General features: G+C 48.3%; 2 protein-coding genes across 2 annotated transcripts; both read left to right on the top strand.

The window, feature by feature from the left end:
- The first annotated feature begins 37 nt into the window (after positions 1-37).
- Positions 38-8,507, top strand: ATP5PB (ATP synthase peripheral stalk-membrane subunit b). The gene is made up of 7 exons (XM_029069780.2): positions 38-160; positions 1,969-2,005; positions 3,549-3,694; positions 5,267-5,430; positions 5,834-5,959; positions 7,208-7,387; positions 8,343-8,507. Exons 1-7 carry the CDS (start codon positions 121-123, stop codon positions 8,418-8,420), a joined length of 771 nt encoding a protein of 256 aa, XP_028925613.1. The 5' UTR covers positions 38-120; the 3' UTR covers positions 8,421-8,507.
- A 5,173-nt stretch (positions 8,508-13,680) lies between these two features.
- Positions 13,681-18,399, top strand: C7H1orf162 (chromosome 7 C1orf162 homolog). Its single transcript, XM_039912702.1, has 6 exons — positions 13,681-13,709; positions 13,826-13,870; positions 15,190-15,262; positions 16,938-17,038; positions 17,637-17,701; positions 18,061-18,399. The coding sequence occupies exons 2-6, from the start codon at positions 13,834-13,836 to the stop codon at positions 18,190-18,192; spliced, it is 408 nt and encodes a 135-aa protein (XP_039768636.1). The 5' UTR covers positions 13,681-13,709; positions 13,826-13,833; the 3' UTR covers positions 18,193-18,399.
- Positions 18,400-18,969: the final 570 nt, after the last annotated feature.

Here is an 18,969-nt window from a genome sequence, read left to right as displayed (position 1 = left end):
CACCCCGAGGGGCGGGGCCCGTCTTGCTCTCGCGAGATTTGGGCGCCGCCATCTTAGGCCGGTCGGTCGGTCGGTCGGTCGGCGGGGTCAGAGGGTGGGCTGGTCCCGGCCGCCGCGGCTATGCTGTCCCGGGCGGTGCTGGCCGCTTTGGCCAATGCCGGTGAGGAGGCGGAAGCCCCGGGACCCGCGGGAGGACCCCGGCCTCCTCCCCTCCCCGGACACACGCGGAAGGGGGTGGCGGCGGAGGGAAAGTGGGAGAGGGGGCGTCCGGGGGCAAGGGCGAGAGGAAGGGCAACGGGACAGGGAAATTGGGGGCGGTCCTAGGGATCAAGGACGAGAGAAAGGGCAACGGGAGAGGGAAATTTGGGGCGTCCTGGGGGGGCAAGGACAAGAGGAAGGGCAACGGGAGAGGGAAGTTTGGAGGGTCCTGGGGGGTAAGGACGAGGGGAAGGGGAACAGAAGAGGGAATTTGGAGGGTCCTGGGGGGCAAGGACGAGAGGAAGGGGAACAGGAGAGGGAAATTTGGGGTGTCCTGGGGGGCAAGGACTAGAAGGGGAAAGGAGAGGGAATCTGGGAGGTTCTGGGGGCCAAGGACGAGAGGAAGGGGAACAGGAGAGGGAAATTTGGGGGGGTCTTGGGGGCAAGGACTAGAAGGGGAACAGGAGAGGGAATTTGGAGGATCCTAGGGGTCAAGGACGAGAGGAAGGGGAACAGGAGAGGGAATTTGGAGGGTCCTGAGGGGCGAGGGGAAGGGGAACAGAAGAGGGAATTTGGAGGGTCCTGGGGACAAGGACTAAAAGAAGAGGAACAGGAGAGGGAAATTGGGGGAATCCTGGGGGGCAAGGACGAGAGGAAGGGGAACAGGAGAGGAAATTTGGAGGGTCCTAGGGATCAAGGGTGAGAGGAAAGGGAACAGGAGAGGGAAATTGGGGAGGGGGTCCTGGGGGCAAGGACTAGAAGGAGAACAGGAGAGGGAAATTGGGGGAGTCCTGGGGGTCAAGGACAAGAGGAAGGGGAATAGGAGAGGAAAATTTGGGGGGGTCCTAGAGGTCAAGGACAAGAGGAAGGGGAATAGGAGAGGAAAATTTGGGGGGGGTCCTAGAGGTCAAGGGCGAGAGGAAGGGGAGCAGGAGAGATAATTTGTGGGGGGTTCTGAGGGGCAAAGACGAGAGGAAGGGCAACAGGAGAAGGAAATATGGGGCGTCCTGGGGGGCAAGGACGAGAGGAAGGGTAACGGAAGAGGGAAATTGGGGGGGGGGGGTCCCGGGAGGCAATGACGAGAGGATGGGGTACCAGAGAGGGCTCAGGGGAGTCCTGGGGGACAAGGCCGAGAGGAAGGGCAACGGGAGAGGAATTTTCGGGAGGTCCAAGGGGGCAAGGGCAAGAGGAAGGGCAATGGGAGAAGGAAATGTGGGGTATCATGGGGTGCAAGGATGAGAGGAAGGACAGCAGATGAAAATTGGGGGGCCCCATGGGCGGGAAAGACAAGAGGAATTTAGGGTGTCGGGGGCAAGGACGAGAGGCAGGGGTACAGGAGAGGGCTCGGGGGATCCTGGGGGTCAAGGATGAGAGGAAGGGGAACAGAAGAGGGTGATTGGGGGTCGGGGGGACGCTAGAGGTAGAGGTCGCTGGGGCCGGCAGGGTGCAGGTTCACAGTGAGGAGGCCTGAGGGCCCAAAGGCCCGGGTGAAGGTCGGCATAGCCGGCCAGGGTTTTGGCAGGTTCCTGAGGTCAGCGGGGTGTGTGGGGGTCGGAGGAGCTCTGGGGGTTAATCGAAGCCAGGCAGAGAGGGGCGTGAGGCCCTGGGAACTGAGGAGGCTGGAGGCGAGGGAGATGCCTGAGAATTTGGAAAGGGCACGTTATATGGAGCCAGCGGGTTAGGGATGTTCATTCAATAGTATTTATTGAGCGCTTACTATGTGCAGAGTGAAGTTTGGCCCTTGTTGACTTAGTCCATGTGTCTCCTCAGCTCCTGCCCTGAAGAATGCAGCCCTTCTGGGACCAGGGTAAGCATCCCTCAACCCCTCTTTCTCACAGAAACGTAGACAATATCTCACTCTGACTCTGGGCTCAGCCGGGCCTCTGGGCCCTGCAGCTACCTGTGCAGCACCTGGGGTAAGAGGCAACCTCACATGGCCCACGGCTGCCACAGCCCAGACTAGGGCTGTATTACTAAACTTAGAATTTCACTTCACTGTGACTAAGCCATCCAGGTCAGGTAGGTGTCTAGTGATTCCTTAGAAAGCTTCGAGAGTGGAGTCTCTACCTCCTTTGGTAGCCTACTGCAGCGTTTGTTAACCTGATATAAGCAGTTCTTAAGATGTCCAACCATAATCTTTCTGGTTTTAATTTTAAGTCAATTTATTTTTGTCAGGCACTCAGTAGATATAGGGAGCTGTCAACATCCCGCCCATAAAGCCCCCATGTATACATGAAGCCATAGCTGCCAAGTTTTCATTTTGGGTATGGAGAAAGTAGGGCAGGGGTTTTAGAAGGCTCCCAAAGAGGCTCCTATACCTCCTAAAATTGTGATATTTGTTAAGCACTTACGATGTGCCAAGCACTGGATTAAATACAGGTTGATCAGGTTGCGTGCCATCCCTGTTCCGCATGGGGATCACTATTTAATAGGAGGCAGAACAGGTGTGCTGAGAAGGAGACTGAGCTATAGAGAAGTTAAGTGGCTTGCCCAAGATCACACAGCAGGCAAGCGGCAGAGCTGGGATAGAACCCAAGTCTTATCAATCTCGGCTCACAGTTCTTGCCACCCAGTGGGTACTGGAAAAGGCCAAGCTTCACAAAACTAATAGGCATTTGCATCCTTTTGATGGGTCATATCAGAGACCCTGGGGTAAGCAAGAATTCAGCACAAAAAGCTATGGGGGCAGTCACCCCTATCGTCCTCGTGGACTAGACACCTAGGCTTGCAGCATTGTTACCCACTGACCTCTTCCTCTCTAAACAACCTAGACTCCTTTAACCATTTTTTATTCTTTTTCCAAACCCTCTCCTCATTTGTCTATATCCCTCACTTTAGGATCCCCTCAGCACAGCGTACAGAGGAAATATTTCCTAGTCTGTATGGATCCATACCAGGACTGTGATGGATTTTTTGATAATCGCATTATTGCACCTTCTACTTGTGTTTACCCCTCCCTCTCTCCGATCTGCTTATGCTTGTTAACTGTGACTTTAAATCTTAGGGTGAATGTTTTTGGTTGCGGCTCTAAGACACTCTTCTCTTTGCTTTGTCCAGTCAGGATCACTGCTTAGCCTCTCCGCGGGGTGGGGGTGTCTAATAAAATGAGAAGCACGAGGGTTGAAATGGGCTTTTGACAGTGGTCGTCTTGTTGCCGTCCACCTCTTCAAACCCTGTAGCCTCTCTCTTTAGGTTGTGCAGAAACCAGTCTTTCACATCAGGTAAATACAGTGTGTTCCCTGGCTTGCAGGGATTAGGGAGCTAGAACAAAGGGAGTCCCGCCTTGTCCCGTCCTTCTTTTTTCCCCCCAACTAAAAGTTGAATATTTTTAACCCTTTGATTACTTTTAGGGTTTTGCAAGCATCAAGGATCTTTCACACAGGACAACCATGTTTGGCTCCATTACCCCCTCTCCCTGAGCATGGAGGAAAAGTTCGTTTTGGTTTGATTCCTGAGGAATTCTTCCAGTTTCTGTATCCCAAAACCGGAGTCACAGGTGAGCAAGAGTAGTTTTTAGATCTGAGTGACCTACCTTCATTTGTTAACAGTCAGCGGTGTTTGAGTGCTTACTGTGAGCGGGGTACTGTGCAACAAAGTGGGTAGACATGTTCCCTGCCCACAACAAGCTTACAGTCTAGAGGGGGAGACAGTAATATAAGTTATGGATACGTACATAAAGTGCTGTGGGGCTGAGGGTGAAGTGAATACCAAGTGGCCAAAGGGTACGGATCCAAGTACATAAAATGCCAGAGAAGGAGTGATTTGGGGAAAGAGAGGGCTTAATTGGTGAAGGCCTCTTGGGGGAGATGAGTCTTAGAAAAGGTTTTGAAGGTGGAGAGAGTGGTGGTCTGGCAGAGATGGAAGGGAAAGAAGTTCCAGGCCAGAGGGAGGGTGTGGGAAAGAGGTCGGTGGCAAGATGGATGAGATAGAGGCACAGTGAGCAAGCTGGCCCTAAAGGAGCGAAGTGTGTGGGCTGGGCTGCAGTAGAAATCGAGTAAGCAGGCAGCCAGGTCATCTGATCATAACAGACATTCTTTCTGAAATGTTACAGTCTGATATCTGATTGAGGGTTTAGTTTGAGAAACCATTTGGGGGGCAAAATTATGCATTTTATCACTGACTTTGATTCCCATGGGCTAGAGCTGTTTCACTATCAGAGCTGTTCTTATCCCACTTGAGTTTTTGAGTTTTTCTGTTCTCTAAGCATTCTTCAATATCTGGGGTGCTGTGGAAGAAAGCTTTTGAACGAGGGTTTAGATAGATCTAGCATGCTTATGTGATATTTAGACTCTTCTCTGCATTGGTGATTGGGATTGCCTTAAACTTGTCTGGTGGGATCTTATCTAGCGTGCTTCCTCCCATCTCTCATGTCCCAAGATTGAACCTGAAGCCTTAGAGCTTCAGAAGCAGTAATAATAATAATGTTGGTATTTGTTAAGCGCTTACTATGTGCAGAGCACTGTTCTAAGCACTGGGATAGATACAGGGTAATCAGGTTGTCCCATGTGAGGCTCACAGTTAATCCCCATTTACAGAGTAGGTAACTGAGGCACCGAGAAGTTAAGTGACTTGCCCACGGTCACATAACTGACAAGTGGCAGAGCTGGGGTTCGACCCCATGACCTCTGACTCCCAAGCCCAATCTCTTTCCACTGAGCCACACTGCTTCTCTATGATTCCACTCTTGAAGTCCTTCCTGCATCTCAAATAGCTGCAGCTGAAGTTCCACCCTCCCCAGGAGTGGGAATAGGAGGGGGAAGAGACCTGATGAGCCCCAACCACTATCTCCTCATTGCCTGGGTGGGGGCCAGGTGGAGACAGGACACACACCTTGTCACAGTGGTGGCATTGCAGTCATTCCTGCTGTCTGTATTGCTCCTTCGGTTCTGCTGCAGGTCCCTGAATGCCTCCTGTTTCTTTTTCCTGGCTACAGCAGAATTTTTTCGATGAGGAAGACTGCACTGCTCAGTTTTCTGTTGAACCAATGTTGAAATGGTACTGAAAATCATCCTCTCGGCCCATTACTGTCTGGACTCTTTGGTAACCTTAGTTTTCTTTTCCTTTTCAGGTCCTTATGTGTTGGGCACTGGGCTTGTCCTGTATCTTCTCTCCAAAGAGATCTATGTTATCACCACAGAGACTTTCTCATCCATAGCCACGCTGAGTCTCATCATCTATGGAATTAAAAAATACGGTCCTTCTGTGGCGGCGTTTGCAGATAAACTAAATGCGGTATGACTAGAAAACAAGATTTGTAAGGTAGACAATAGCAGAACATTTTACGAATTTGCAGGCATTAAGTGCTGTTGATAATCACTAGCCAGCACTGGGTTTTCAAAATCCAGCACTTCCTACATTTTCAGGGGCCAGAGTGGCTATGTGATAGAGGCCAGCAGTTGTTTGAATAAGTGGTGTGTCAGGAACTATATTTTGACCTAATGGTCTTGCCTGTTTCCGGTTAGACCATAGCTTTTCTTGCTCTGGGAATCCCATAAATCGTGTACATTTTCATCACTGACATTTCCTATGTTCTTTCTAGTTGTCATCTTGGTGAGAAAGGTAATTGAGAAATGTAAAAATGCTTTTGTTTTTCCTAAAGTCATAGGCTGTCTGTTTTCTGTGCAACTGATTGCAGGACCAAATTGCCCAGATGGAAGAGGTGAAACAGGCATCAGTCAAACACATCCAGGATGCAATTGAGGTGGAAAAAGCTCAACAGGCCCTAGTTGGAAAGCGCCACTATCTATTTGATGTCCAAAGGGTAAGTCTTTTTGGAAGCTGAGAAGAATCCCTCCTCTGGTTACAAGGTGTTGAAAAGAGCAAGCTCTGAAGATGAAAATTTTAGGTAGATTGTCAGAAAAGTTTAGAGCCAGGATTATCAATCAGTGGTATTTGTTGAGCGGTTACTGTGTACCATACTAAGCTCTTGGGAAAACTATATTATAACAGAGTTGATAGACATGATCTGTGCCCACAAGAAAGGCAGACACTGAAGTGGATTTAGAGTGGATTTAGGGGTAGGGTAAATGTTAGAGTAGATGAGGCTAGTTTCCAGGATACAGAGTCTCACTTGCCTAGATAATAATAACAATAAAAGTCCCACATGTGAGACTCATTCTAAATAGGAAAGAGCACAGGTATTGCATCCCCATTTTGCAAATAATAATAATAATAATGTTGGTATTTGTTAAGCGCTTACTATGTGCAGAGCACCGTTCTAAGCGCTGGGGTAGACACAGGGGAATCAGGTTGTCCCACGTGGGGCTCACAGTCTTCATCCCCATTTTACAGATGAGGGAACTGAAGCACAGAGAAGTGAAGTGACTTGCCCACAGCCACACAGCTGACAAGTGGCAGAGCTGAGATTCGAACTCATGACCTCTGACTCCAAAGCCCGTGCTCTTTCCACTGAGCCACGCTGCTTCTCTAGATAATAGCAAATGAGGAACTGAGGCACCAAAAAATTAAGTGACTAGCCCAAAGTCACACTACAGACACATGGCGGAGCCAGGATCAGAATCCAGGTCCTCTGACTCCCAGGCCACTAGGTCATGCTGCTAGATCCCAAGAAATGACAATTATAGGTTGATTTATTCATTGTGCCCAAGTGTGGTCTTAGTGAGGTGTCTTTATTTTCTACAGGGTGGTCCACGATAGAACTATTGTTTGGCTTTTTTGCCTAAATTAAGTGCCAGCGGCATAATGAAACAATAATCCTTATTGTGTGACACAGTATAGATGAATACTAGACACAGCATGATCCCCTCCACCCGCCTCACACCAAATACATCCTTTCTCCGTCATTATTTTGTGTAGCCTATTTCAAGCCACAAAAAGGGTCTCAATCTTGTCCACCCTCCATCCAAACAGAAAATGGGATAAGTCAAAATTTTCTTTCAGCATGAATTCCTAGGGAGTAAGTGACATTTTTAACGGGGGGGTAGGGAGAAACAACGACTAATAATGCCCAAGAGATGGATCGGTTGACTTGCTCCCCCCCTCTTCCCAGAATAACATTGCCATGACCCTGGAGGTCTATTATCGAGAGAGGCTGCATCGGGTGTACACTGAAGTGAAGAATCGCCTGGACTATCAGATCTCCATGCAAAACATGATGCGGCGGAAGGAGCAAGATCATATGATCAACTGGGTGGAGAAGCACGTTGTGCAGAGCATCTCGGCTCAGCAGGTATTGGTTCAGTGTGGGGCTGTTTCTCTGGCCACTGTTCTCTCCCGTGCTGAGTCTTGAACCATTTGAGCAGACGATGGTATTTGTTAAGTATTTACTGGGTGGCAAGCATTGTACTGAGGTAGAAGATAATCAGGTCCCACGTGGGGCTCATGGTCTAAAAAGGAGAGAGAACAGATATTCAGCCCCCAATTTGCAGAGGAGGGAACTAAGGCATAGAGAAGTTAAATGACTTGCCCAGGGTCACACAGCAGATAAGTGGTGGACCTGGGATTAGAACCCAGGCCTGTGCTGTTTCCATTAGGCCATGCTGCTTCTCTAAGCAGCTGGGGAAGATATAGGGTAGTCACAGTATTAGGAGAAGGAAATAGGATTTAATCCCCATTTTACAGAGGAGGAATCTGAGTCACGAAGAAGTTAAGTGACTTGCCCAGGGTCACACAGCCGACAAGTGGCAGATCTGGGATTAGAACCCAGGTTCTCCGACTCCCAGGACTATGCTCTTTCCACTAGGCCATGCTGCACTGCACCCTGTGCTCTAGTCTTGAATAAAGCAGGGTACTGCTCTTTGAGTTTCAGGAGCAACCGGCCCGCATTTTAGTGAGTGATCATCACTTGATTGGCCTCAACAATCTGTCGTCTCTCTAATTTACACTTCCTATCCAATCTTTCCATCGTATAGTAAAAAAGAAAAATCACATGTAGTAAACTTACAACAAAAATCCGATGTTTCTAAGTGTCCCAGCAGCATACTATGCTAGTTCATACTTCTGGAAGTTCCTACATGGCAAAACCCCTAGATCAGTCCATTCAGTTGCATTTTCAGCAGGTTTTTCTGAAATGGTGTTCCCTATTAAGCCCGCCCAGTTGTTAATTTTTAACCACGTAATAAGTCTTGCTGCCTCTTTCCCTGGTGTGTTTTGAGGAAGGCTAATAAAGTGTTTCTGTGTTGCAGGAAAAAGAGACAATTGCCCAATGCATTGCAGACCTAAAGCTGCTGGCCAAGAAGGCCCAAGCCCAGCCAGTTGTGTAAACACCTCTCATCCTAACTGACCTGGCTCATTTCATTAGCCATTGGAAACAGAATCTTATATATCCCTTAATAAATTGTTTCTCTGACCACTGTGTGTTGCTGTCCAGTCAATCGATCGTATTTATTGAGTGCTTACTGTGTGCAGAGCACTATACTAAGCGCTTGGGAGACTACAATATAATAGAGTTGATAGGCACATTTGCTGCCTACCACAAGCTAGTCATCCGGTGGTACCACTGCATGACAGGGCATCAGGAGACCTGGGTTCTAATCCTGGTTCCTCCTGAAGCCGGGGTGGATGAAGGTCACACGTGCCCCTGGCAACGGGCTTCCCTCCTGCTCCTCCTCTCCAAGCCCCAGCGAGAACCCTAGAATAGAATTCCTTAACTCCCATTCTCTCCTAGACCCCCTCCAATCTGGCTTCCGTCCCCTCCACTCTACCGAGACTGCTCTCTCTAAGGTCACCCATGACCTCCTTCTTGCCAAATCCAATGGCTCCTACTCCATTCTGATCCTCCTTGACCTCTCTGCTGCCTTTGACACTGTCGACCATCCTCTCCTCCTCCATACCTTATCTCACCTTGGCTTCACGGACTCTGTCCTCTCCTGGTTCTCCTCTTACCTCTCTGGCCGATCATTCTCGGTCTCCTACGCTGGAGCCTCCTCCCCCTCCCATCCTTTAACTGTTGGAGTTCCCCAAGGGTCAGTTCTTGGCCCTCTTCTGTTCTCCATTTACACTCACTCCCTCGGTGAACTCATCCGCTCTCACGGCTTTGACTACCATCTCTACGCAGATGACACGCAGATCTACATCTCCGCCCCTGTCCTCTCCCCCTCCCTTCAGGCTCGCATCTCCTCCTGCCTCCGGGACGTCTCCACCTGGATGTCGGCCCGCCACCTAAAACTCAACATGAGCGAGACTGAGCTCCTCATCTTCCCTCCCAAGCCCGGTCCGCTCCCAGACTTCTCCATCACCGTGGATGGCACGACCATCCTTCCCGTCCCGCAGGCCCGCAATCTCGGTGTCATCCTTGACTCGTCCCTCTCGTTCACCCCACACATCCTATCCGTTACCGAGACCTGCCGGTTTCACCTCTACAATATCGCCAAGATCCGCCCTTTCCTCTCCACCCAAACGGCTACCTTACTATTACGGGCTCTCGTTATATCCCGGCTAGACTACTGTGTCAGCCTTCTCTCTGACCTCCCTTCCTCCTCTCTCGCCCCGCTCCGGTCTATTCTTCACTCCGCTGCCCGGCTCATCTTCCTGCAGAAACGATCTGGGCATGTCACTCCCCTTCTTAAACAACTCCAGTGGTTGCCTATCGACCTCCGCTCCAAACAAAAACTCCTCACTCTAGGCTTCGAGGCTCTCCGTCACCTTGCCCCTTCCTACCTCTCCTCCCTTCTCTCTTTCTACCGCCCACCCCGCACGCTCCGCTCCTCTGCCGCCCACCTCCTCGCCGTCCCTCGGTCTCGCCTATCCCGCCGTCGCCCCCCGGGTCACGTCCTCCCGCGGTCCCGGAACGCCCTCCCTCCTCACCTCTGCCAAACTGATTCTCTTTCCCTCTTCAAAACCTTACTTAAAAATCACCTCCTCCAAGAGGCCTTCCCAGACTGAGCTCCTCTTCCCCCTCTACTCCCTCTGCCATCCCCCCTTTACCTCTCCGCAGCTAAAGCCTCATTTTCCCCTTTTCCCTCTGCTCCTCCACCTCTCCCTTCCCATCCCCACAGCACTGTACCCGTCCGCTCAACTGTATATATTTTCGTTACCCTATTTATTTTGTTAATGAATTGTACATCGCCTTGATTCTATTTAGTCGCCATTGTTTTTATGAGATGTTCTTCCCCTTGACGCTGTTTAGTGCCATTGTTCTTGTCTGTCCGTCTCCCCCGATTAGACCGTAAGCCCGTCAAACGGCAGGGACTGTCTCTATCTGTTGCCGACTTGTTCATCCCAAGCGCTTAGTACAGTGCTCTGCACATAGTAAGCGCTCAATAAATACTATTGAATGAATGAATGAATGAATGAATGAACCCGATGGTTCAATCATTCAGTTGTACTTAATGAGCACTTAGTGTGTGTAGAATACTGTACTAAGCGCTTGGGAAAGTAGATACGGCAATAGAATCCCTGTCCCGCATGGGGCTCACAGTCTCCTCATTTTACAGATGAGGTGACGCCTGGAGAAGTGAAGTGGCTTGTCCAAGGTCACCCAGCAGAGGAGTGGTGGGTGGAGCTGGGGTTGGAACCCACGACCTGACTCCCAGACCCATGCTCCATCCACTATTCCTCACTGCTTCGTCCCTGCCAGGGAAGATCAGTGACGGTGACGGGAGTGAGAGGCAAAACTGAGGTTTCAAACCTGAGAACCTAGGCTGAAGGATCGTGGTGCTGGCGGGTTGCTCAGAACCCCTGGCTCTCTGTTCTCTGCTGACCACCTTTCCCTGGTAGGGGATACAGTCATATAATACGAAAAGATTGAAAGCAGGCAAGCATGTAACAAGGTGGAAAGTGCACACAAAGGCCTTTGAGAGGCTAGGTCCATTTATGTCGGAGTCCCAGTGCTGTATCTTGTATTTATTGAGCACTTACTCTCTGCAGAGTATTATACTAAGCCCTTGGGAGAGTACAGTACAACAGAATTAGTTGCCTGCTCATAACGAGTTTACAGTCTAGAAAGGGGGACATATTACTATGAGTAAATGTGACCTGGTAGCCAGTTGCCTTGATAGCCACTACAGTCTTGGATGCCCACAGTAGCCAGCTATTTTTCATAACTGCTGCAGGGAACCTGCTTCTCCGGGGAGGAAACCATAGCTGGCTTCTTGGTCAAGCATCCTCCTTGATTGTGTATCCTCAGGAGGGTAATATTGGGACTGTAATCCACTGCTCTCCTTTAAGTCCCAGAGCAGTCCTCTTCCCACATGACCAATATTAGCACTGCTAAAGACAAATAATTGTAGTATTAAGCAGTTAAAGTGAGCAAAATGCTGGGGTAGGTACAAGATAACTGAAGGACAGAAGTAGGAAGGAGGACAAATGTTACATCCCCATTTTACATTTGAAACTTGAGGCCCAAAGAAGTTAAGTAACTTCCCTCAGCCGTAACCCTTTACGACACTTAGGTCTACATTAAAATTAGCAATGTCCTGGATTTCATCACTGCCGCAAAAATGGGTCAAGTTGACTACAAGAATAAAGAAGTCTAAATGTCTAGAAACGCTCAAGCTTACCGGAGTGCCTATTAAAGGTAAGTTGTTCTGTTTCTTTTTATCTTGTCCTAAATGAATGTTTCTAAAGAAAACAGCTAATTGGTAGTTTCAGGTTTAGGAGGGTGAGGATTTTCAGTGATATTAAACTATCTTTTATAGGGAAGAGGGTGGCGTTTCAGTAGCTAGTCTGTATTTTGGATTTGGATATGAGTTTTGAAAGTCATAAAATAGTTACATTTCTGCTTCAAGATTAGGTTAAAATGTTAAGGTTTTTTAGAAACATCCCTATCTTTTGCTCACCAAATATATTCCCAATTTTTTTTTGGCCAGTGAATGGAACAGAGATTATCTCCGGGAACATTTTATGATCTCCCTCTAGACTGTAAATTCACTGTGTGCATGGAACGTGTCTGCCAGCTCTTTTGTATTGTAATAATAATAATGATGGTATTTGTTAAGCTCTTACTATGTGCCAAGCACTGTTCTTTCATTATACTTTGTACATTGTACTTTCCCAAGCGCTTAGCACGGTTCTCTGCACGTAGGAAGGGCTCAGTAAATACCACTGGTGATGTCCCATTACCCCTACATGCTATCTAAGAATCTTTTGCTCAGTTGAGTCACCTAAGACGAGGGGCTAGATCGAGACTAGGACTCCACTCTCCACTCCTAATTTAATAATAATATAGTGCTTAATGCGACGTGGCACATACTAAGTGCCTAAATACCATTAAAAAATAATAATAGTATTGTGTCAGCCTTCTCTCCGATCTCCCTCCTGTCTCTCCCCGCTCCAGTCTATTCTTCATTCCGCTGCCGGCTCATTCCTGCAGAAACGCTCTGGGCATGTCACTCCCTTTCTTAAAAACCTCCAGTCGACCTCCGCACAAAACGAAAACTTCTCACTCTAGACTTCAAGGCTCTCCATCACCTTGCCCCCTCCTACCTCTCCTCCCTTCTCTTTCCACTGCCCACCCCGTACACTCCGCTCCTCTGCCACCCATCTCCTCACCGTCCCCTGTTCTTGCCTCTCCCGCCGTCGACCCCTGGGCCACGTCCTCCCGCTGTCGTGGAATGCCTTCCCTCCTCACTTCCGCCAAACTAATTTTCTTCCCCTCTTCAAAACTGTACTTAGAGCTCAGCTCCTCTAAGAGGCCTTCCCTTTTCCCTCTGCTCCGCCTCTACCCCCCCTTCACCTCCCCTCAGCTAAGCCCTCGTATCCCCCCTTTCCCTCTGCTCCTCCCCCTCTCCCTTCCCCTCCCCTCAGCACTGTGCTTGACCGCTCAATTGTATATGTTTTTATTACCCTATTCATTTTGTTAATGAGATGTACATCACCTTGATTCTATTTATTGCTATTCTCTTAATGAGATGTTCATCCCCGTGATTCTATTTATTGCTATTGTTTTTGTCCGTCTGTCACCCTCGATTAGACTGAAAGCCCATCAGTGGGCAGGGACTGTATCTGTTGCCGATTTGTACATTCTAAGTGCTTAGTACAGTGCTGTGCACATAGAAAGCCCTCAATAAATACTATTGAATGAATGAATGAATGAATGAATAATAGTAGCATTTGGTAAATGCTCATTGTGCCAAGACTTGTAGTAAGTTTTGGGGCTTAGCCCCCCAAGCCTATGAGAGTTTTATGGTTCCAGTCCCACGACTTGACAAGCAGCGTAGCCAAGTGGAAAAAGCGCAGGCCTGGGAGTCAAAAGACCTGGGTTCTAATCCCAGCTCCTCCACTTATCTGCTGTGTGACCTTGAACAAGTCACTCAACTTCTGTGCCTCAGTTACCTCATCTGTAAAGTGGGGATTGAGACTAGAAGCCCTATGTGGGACAGGGACTGAGTCCAACCTGATTATCTTGTATCTACCTCAGCGCTTAGTACAGTGCTTGGCACATAGTATGCATTAACAAATACCGCAATTATTATTATTGTTATTATTCATATTAAAATGGGGATTTAAAACCTGTTTTCCCTTCTACTTAGAATGAGCCCCATGTGGAACAGAGAATGTCCAACCTGTTAACTTGAATCTGCCCCAGAGCTTAGAACACTGCTTGGCACCAAGTAAGCACTTAAATACCATAATAATAACAATAATTCCCAGTAATAACAATGTATCCCAGTGGCGCAGGCTGCCACACCTGTCAATTTTTCTAATTGGAATATTTCTTTATTCCCAGAGAAGAGAATGGGAAATAAAGCCTCCAGACCCACAAAGACCCCTGGTGAGTTTGGTACCTGAAATGGACTTATCTTTAGCCAATCATGGCTCTCCTGCAACCTCCAGCATTAGCTGCTGTGTTTAACTCTTGATCAAAAAGTGGCGGGTGGGAAGAGCAGGTGGGAGATTCTATGGCTTCTGCCTCTGAATAGGAAAGAGTTCAGGCCTAGGACAAAGTGAGGTCCAAAATCCAAGGGGTGGACCTTCCTTGTCCACTGACCTTGGATGCCACCTGGAATATCCTTTCCTCAGTTGCCAGGAGGGGCAGGGAGAAATAGGCTAATTTGTCCCCCTATTTTGCATATTAAGGTAATAACATGGGGCTTTTCCAGCTGTCAGCGCCTGGGTTCAAGTGGGATGAATTGATTCCTGTCTCAAGTGTTGAACTCTAAAGCCTCTCAGTTTAATCATTCATTTATTCATCCGGATTTCTTGAGTACTTACTGTGTGCAAAGCATGGTACTAAGGGCTTAGGAGAGTACAACATCAGCGTTCCAGTAGCAGGATGGGGAGGTTGATATTGGTGCCAATTAAGAACCGACCTTAAGCCCCACAGCACTTAGGTATATATCTGTAATTTACTTATTTATGTATATTAGTGTCCGTTTCCCCCACTAGGCTGTGAGCTCGTTATAGGCAGGGGTGTGTCTGTTGTTGTATTCTCCCAAGTGCTTAGTACAGCGCTTTGCAGAAAGTAAGCCCTCAATAAATACAATTGAATGATCTACCAGGCAGATTATGTAGATTATCTTCATAAATTATGTAGAAGAATCCCAGGTAGATTCCTCTCACATGAAGCTGAGGAGAGGGCTATCCTCAGTAGAAAGCAGGAGGGAGTTTGAAGCACCTCTGAGGGCTCCTTTCTAAACGCTTTGTTTTCCTTCTCCCCAGATTCCCATTCCAGTCTCTCTTTCCTGAACCCGTTGAAAAGAAGGTGTTTGATGTCAGGGCCCTATTTAGTAAGTCTCTGCCCTAATTAGATATCTGGGCAGGTGAAGGACCCAGGCAACTTCTGGAGGGCAGCAGTGTGGTCTAGTGGATAGGGGATGGGCCTAGATGTGATCTGAGTTCTAATCCCGGTTCTGCCACCTGCCTCCAGAGTGACCTTGAATAAGTCACTTAACTTCTCTGTTTCTCAGTTACCTCATTTATAAAATGGGGATTAAGACTGTGAGCCCCATGTAGGACATGGACTGTGTCCGACTTAATTAGCTTGTATCTGCCCCAGTGCTTAGAACAGTGCCTGGCACATAGCATTTTTTTTTAAAAGAGGAGCCTTTCCCATTGGCAGTTGCATTCATCCTCCTTTGGTTTTCATTGTAGAAACAACGGTCACCGTGACTTCACAACACCCAACTCCTGGCTCCTCACACTGTGCCTCGCCTCATCTTGAGAAGTAAATGTGAACTCAGGGGTCTGCCCTATCTTACACCAGCTTGATTTTAATTTTGTGTTGGCAGCAATGGGAGAGGTAGAGGGGTGGTCACTATTAAGTTACTGTCTGGAGGGGTAGTGCTTTCAGAACTTGGTACCGTTGATTTCTACATGGCCTAATGGAAAGCTCACAGGTCCGGGTGACAGGACCTGAATTTTTTTATCCCGGCTCTGCCACTTGCCTGTTGTGTGATCTCACATGAATCACTTAATTCTTTGTGCCTCAGTTTCCTCATCTGTAAAATGGGGATTCAATACCTGATGCCCCTCCTACTTAGACTGTGGGACTGTGTCTGACCTGATTATTTTGTGCCTATCCCGGCCCGCAGTGCCTGACATTTAGTAAGTGCTTAACAAATGCCACAGTTATTATTATCATCATCATTAGAGAAGCAGCATGGCTTCGTGGAAAGAGCACGGGCTTGGGAGTCAGAAGACCTGGGTTCTAATTCCGGCTCCGCCACTTGTCTGCTGTGTGACCTTGGGCAAGTCACTTAGCTTCTCTGTGCCTCAGTTACCTCATCTGTAAAATGGGGATTAAAAGTGTGAGCCTCACGTGCGACAACCTGATTACCCTGTATCCACCCCAGTGCTTAGAACAGTGCTTGGCCCATAGTAAGCTCTTAACAAATACCATAATTATTATTATTCACCTGAGAGTAGAAATTTAATTTCCCAGGTATTTCAGGCAGAGACATTATTTTTACTTCCTTTCCTAAACTTTGGAGTAGTGACAGTGATTCTGTGCTGTTCCTGAATAGCCTGCAGTTTGCACTGGGGGCCGGAGGGACTATGTTTGGGATAAATGAATCTTTATCTTAATACACTCAGGTCCCCTGCAATGTGAGCATATGTTCTCGATGAACCCCACATCTAGGAAATCCCACATCGTAGTATGCACCCATGCATCCAACTTTGTCTTCCAACATCGCAATCAGGTGCTACCCAAATGGACACACTGGGTTGGGAGAAAGTTTCTAATGCTCCCACCCAGAACCCATGATAAAAACCTACATTTTGGAAGACCTGAGTGTAATGGAGTTGGATATTCATCTTTGAATCCAGGATATCTTAAAGCCTCTTACGTGAGCCAAAGTGTTACTGCTGCTATCCGACACTGGACGTCTTAGAATGATCTCTAAGTTAATTTTTGGGTTTGAGTCTTTTATGATTTGAAAATCTAAGGTTTGTGATGATTGATGACATTGATGATAGTGTTTGTTAAGCGCTTACTATGTGCCAAACACTCTTCTAAGAGCTGAGGTAGTTACGAGGTTATCAGGTTGGATTCAGTCCCTGTCCCATGTGGGGATTCACAGACTTCATCCCCAATTGACAGATGAGGTACCTGAGGCACGGAGAAGTTCAGTGACTTCCTTAAGGCAAGCCAGCAGACAAGTGGCAGAGCTGGCATTAGAACTCAAGTCCTAACTCCCAGGCCTGTGCACTGTCCACTAGACCCCACTGCTTCAAGCTGACTGGGGGTGAGTCCAGAAGGCAAAGGGGAAAACCATTTCTGAGTGTTGTGAAATATCAGAGCAGACAAGGGCTCAACAGGCCTGTAGCCTGCAGAGTCTTTCCAAAGCCTGTGTATCAAGGGTTCATTTGATTCTTCTCTCTTCCCTCTGCCCGAACAGCTCCATGATCCTCTATTTATCACTGACCTTTGTTACCGGCGTGCTGCTGACTCTTCTAACAGTTGCCATCGTCTATCTAATCAGGAAGAGGAAGAGGAAATGTAAGTTGCCCCCAAAAGAGTTGTGTAGGTGCCCTGTTTTCTCCTCAAGCCACAGAGTCTGTTGGGGGTCGGGGGAATGATGGTGGTATGTGTGTGTGTGGGCCGGGGGAACGGGGGGAGTGTTGTACATACCCACCTTCCAAAGAAAGATAATTCTCGTTTACTAATGATGGTATTTGTTAAGGGCTTACTGTGGGTCAAACACTGTTCTAAGTCCTGAGGTAGATTACAAGCTAAGCGGATTGAACACAGTCCCTGTCCCACATAGGGCTCCCAGTCTTAATCCCCATTTTACAGATGAGGTAACTGAGGCACAGAGATGTGAAGTGACTGCCCAGGGTGACACAAAAGACAAGTGGTGGAGCTGGGATTAAAATCCAGGTCCTTCTGACCAGCAGGCCCGTGCTCTATCCACTAGGGAATGCTGCTTCCCAGGGCCATGCCACAGACCTAGGACTTGAAACCCTCCCCTTAGCCTGGATTCTTATTTCCAGATTTGGGATCCCCTTTCCCTCAGAATGGAGGGGATCCCCTCCCATTTCCCCACTACCCCCAAGCTCTCCCTGTGACATGTCCTTCTGCCTTTGTGATGCTACAGACCTCCCAGACTCTAAAAGAGTGGCTGCCCAGACCTCGGATCTTCTCCCACTCCCTTCTCCCAAGGTAAGGACCATTCTCCTCTCTCTGACATTCCTTTGATACTTTCAGACCACTTTCAAATCACTTCATAGATTTCACCAAACACTCAAATCTGCAATCCTCTAGCCAGCTCTGGGGAGCTTTGGGTAACGGTCAACAGTTCCTTCTCTTGCTCCATTTTGCTCAGACAGAGGGAACAGGAACTGAATATCTTCTCTGGCTCTTGTCGGTCACCCCAACTCCCCGAACCAGAGCTCTACTCTTGGGTCAGCTCTCACCCCTGGCCCCGCTTTCTGGAAGGTTTTTTTTGAGTGGTGGGGCAGACTCCGGAGCTGAAATGGAAACCACCTAGTGCTGCAACTGCCCGTTCTGTCTCTCCTCAGCTTTCTCCCAGCCCTGACGATGCCCTGGTCTATTCTACTTTAATACCCGGATTCCCTCTGGGAGAAAGCCAGCCCCACAATTCTAAAGATCTGGACCCTGTGGTGTACGCAGAAGTTGGAGCAAGATCCTGACCCCACATTCCGTTGGGAGAGAAGAAGCACCATCCCAGCCATCTCCAGTCTTATCCCACTGGCAACCTATGTCTTCCCTGGCCCAGATTTCTGGTCCCTTTGCTCTGAAGAGGTGTGTAGGGGACTCTGCTTCCCCCCCATGAGTGTGTTGGCTCCTTCATTCATTCATTCAATCATTTTTATTAGGCACTTACTGTGTACTGTACTAAGCACTTGGGAAAGTACAATACAACAATAAACAGTGACGTGCCCTGCCCACAATGAGCTTGCAGACTAGAGAGGGGAAGATATACATCAATACAAATAAATAAAATTAAAGTTATATACATAAGTGCTGTGGGGTTGGGGCGGGAGGGGAAGAGCAAAGGGAGCAAGTCAGAGTGGGGCAGAAGGGAGTGGAAAAGTGGGGCTTAGTCTGACAAGGCCTCTTGGAGGAGATGTGCCTTCGATAAGGTTTTGAAAGTGAGGAAGAATAATTGTCTGTCGGATTTGAGGAGGAAGGGCGTTTCAGACCAGAGGCAGGATGTGGGCCAAGGATCAGCAGAGAGACAGGTGAGATCGAGGCATAGTGAGAAGCTTAGCACTAGAGGAGTGAAGTGTGTGGGCTGGGTTGTAGAAGGAGAGAAGTGAGGTGACGTTGGAGGAGGCAAGGTGATGGGGTGCTTTAAAGCCAACGGTGAGGAGTTTTTGTTTGATATGGAGGTGGCTAGGCAACCACTGGATATTTTTGAGGAGGGGGAGTGACATGTCCTGAACGTTTTTGTAGAGAGACGATCC

Source organism: Ornithorhynchus anatinus, chromosome 7, assembly GCF_004115215.2.
Source record: "Ornithorhynchus anatinus isolate Pmale09 chromosome 7, mOrnAna1.pri.v4, whole genome shotgun sequence".
NCBI lineage: Eukaryota > Metazoa > Chordata > Mammalia > Monotremata > Ornithorhynchidae > Ornithorhynchus > Ornithorhynchus anatinus.
This window is presented reverse-complemented; position numbering and strand designations above follow the sequence as displayed.

What these genes read in the sequence shown, in the direction of transcription:
- ATP5PB (XM_029069780.2), top strand. Translation starts at nt 121, where the DNA reads ATGCTGTCCCGGGCGGTGCTGGCCGCTTTGGCCAATGCCG. An exon ending in TCCCAAAACCGGAGTCACAG is followed by an intron (nt 3,695 to 5,266) that starts GTGAGCAAGAGT and finishes TTTCCTTTTCAG; the next exon opens with GTCCTTATGTGTTGGGCACT. An exon ending in ATCTATTTGATGTCCAAAGG is followed by an intron (nt 5,960 to 7,207) that starts GTAAGTCTTTTT and finishes CCCTCTTCCCAG; the next exon opens with AATAACATTGCCATGACCCT.
- C7H1orf162 (XM_039912702.1), top strand. Translation starts at nt 13,834, where the DNA reads ATGGGAAATAAAGCCTCCAGACCCACAAAGACCCCTG. An exon ending in CAGACCCACAAAGACCCCTG is followed by an intron (nt 13,871 to 15,189) that starts GTGAGTTTGGTA and finishes TTTTCATTGTAG; the next exon opens with AAACAACGGTCACCGTGACT. An exon ending in TCCCACTCCCTTCTCCCAAG is followed by an intron (nt 17,702 to 18,060) that starts GTAAGGACCATT and finishes GTCTCTCCTCAG; the next exon opens with CTTTCTCCCAGCCCTGACGA.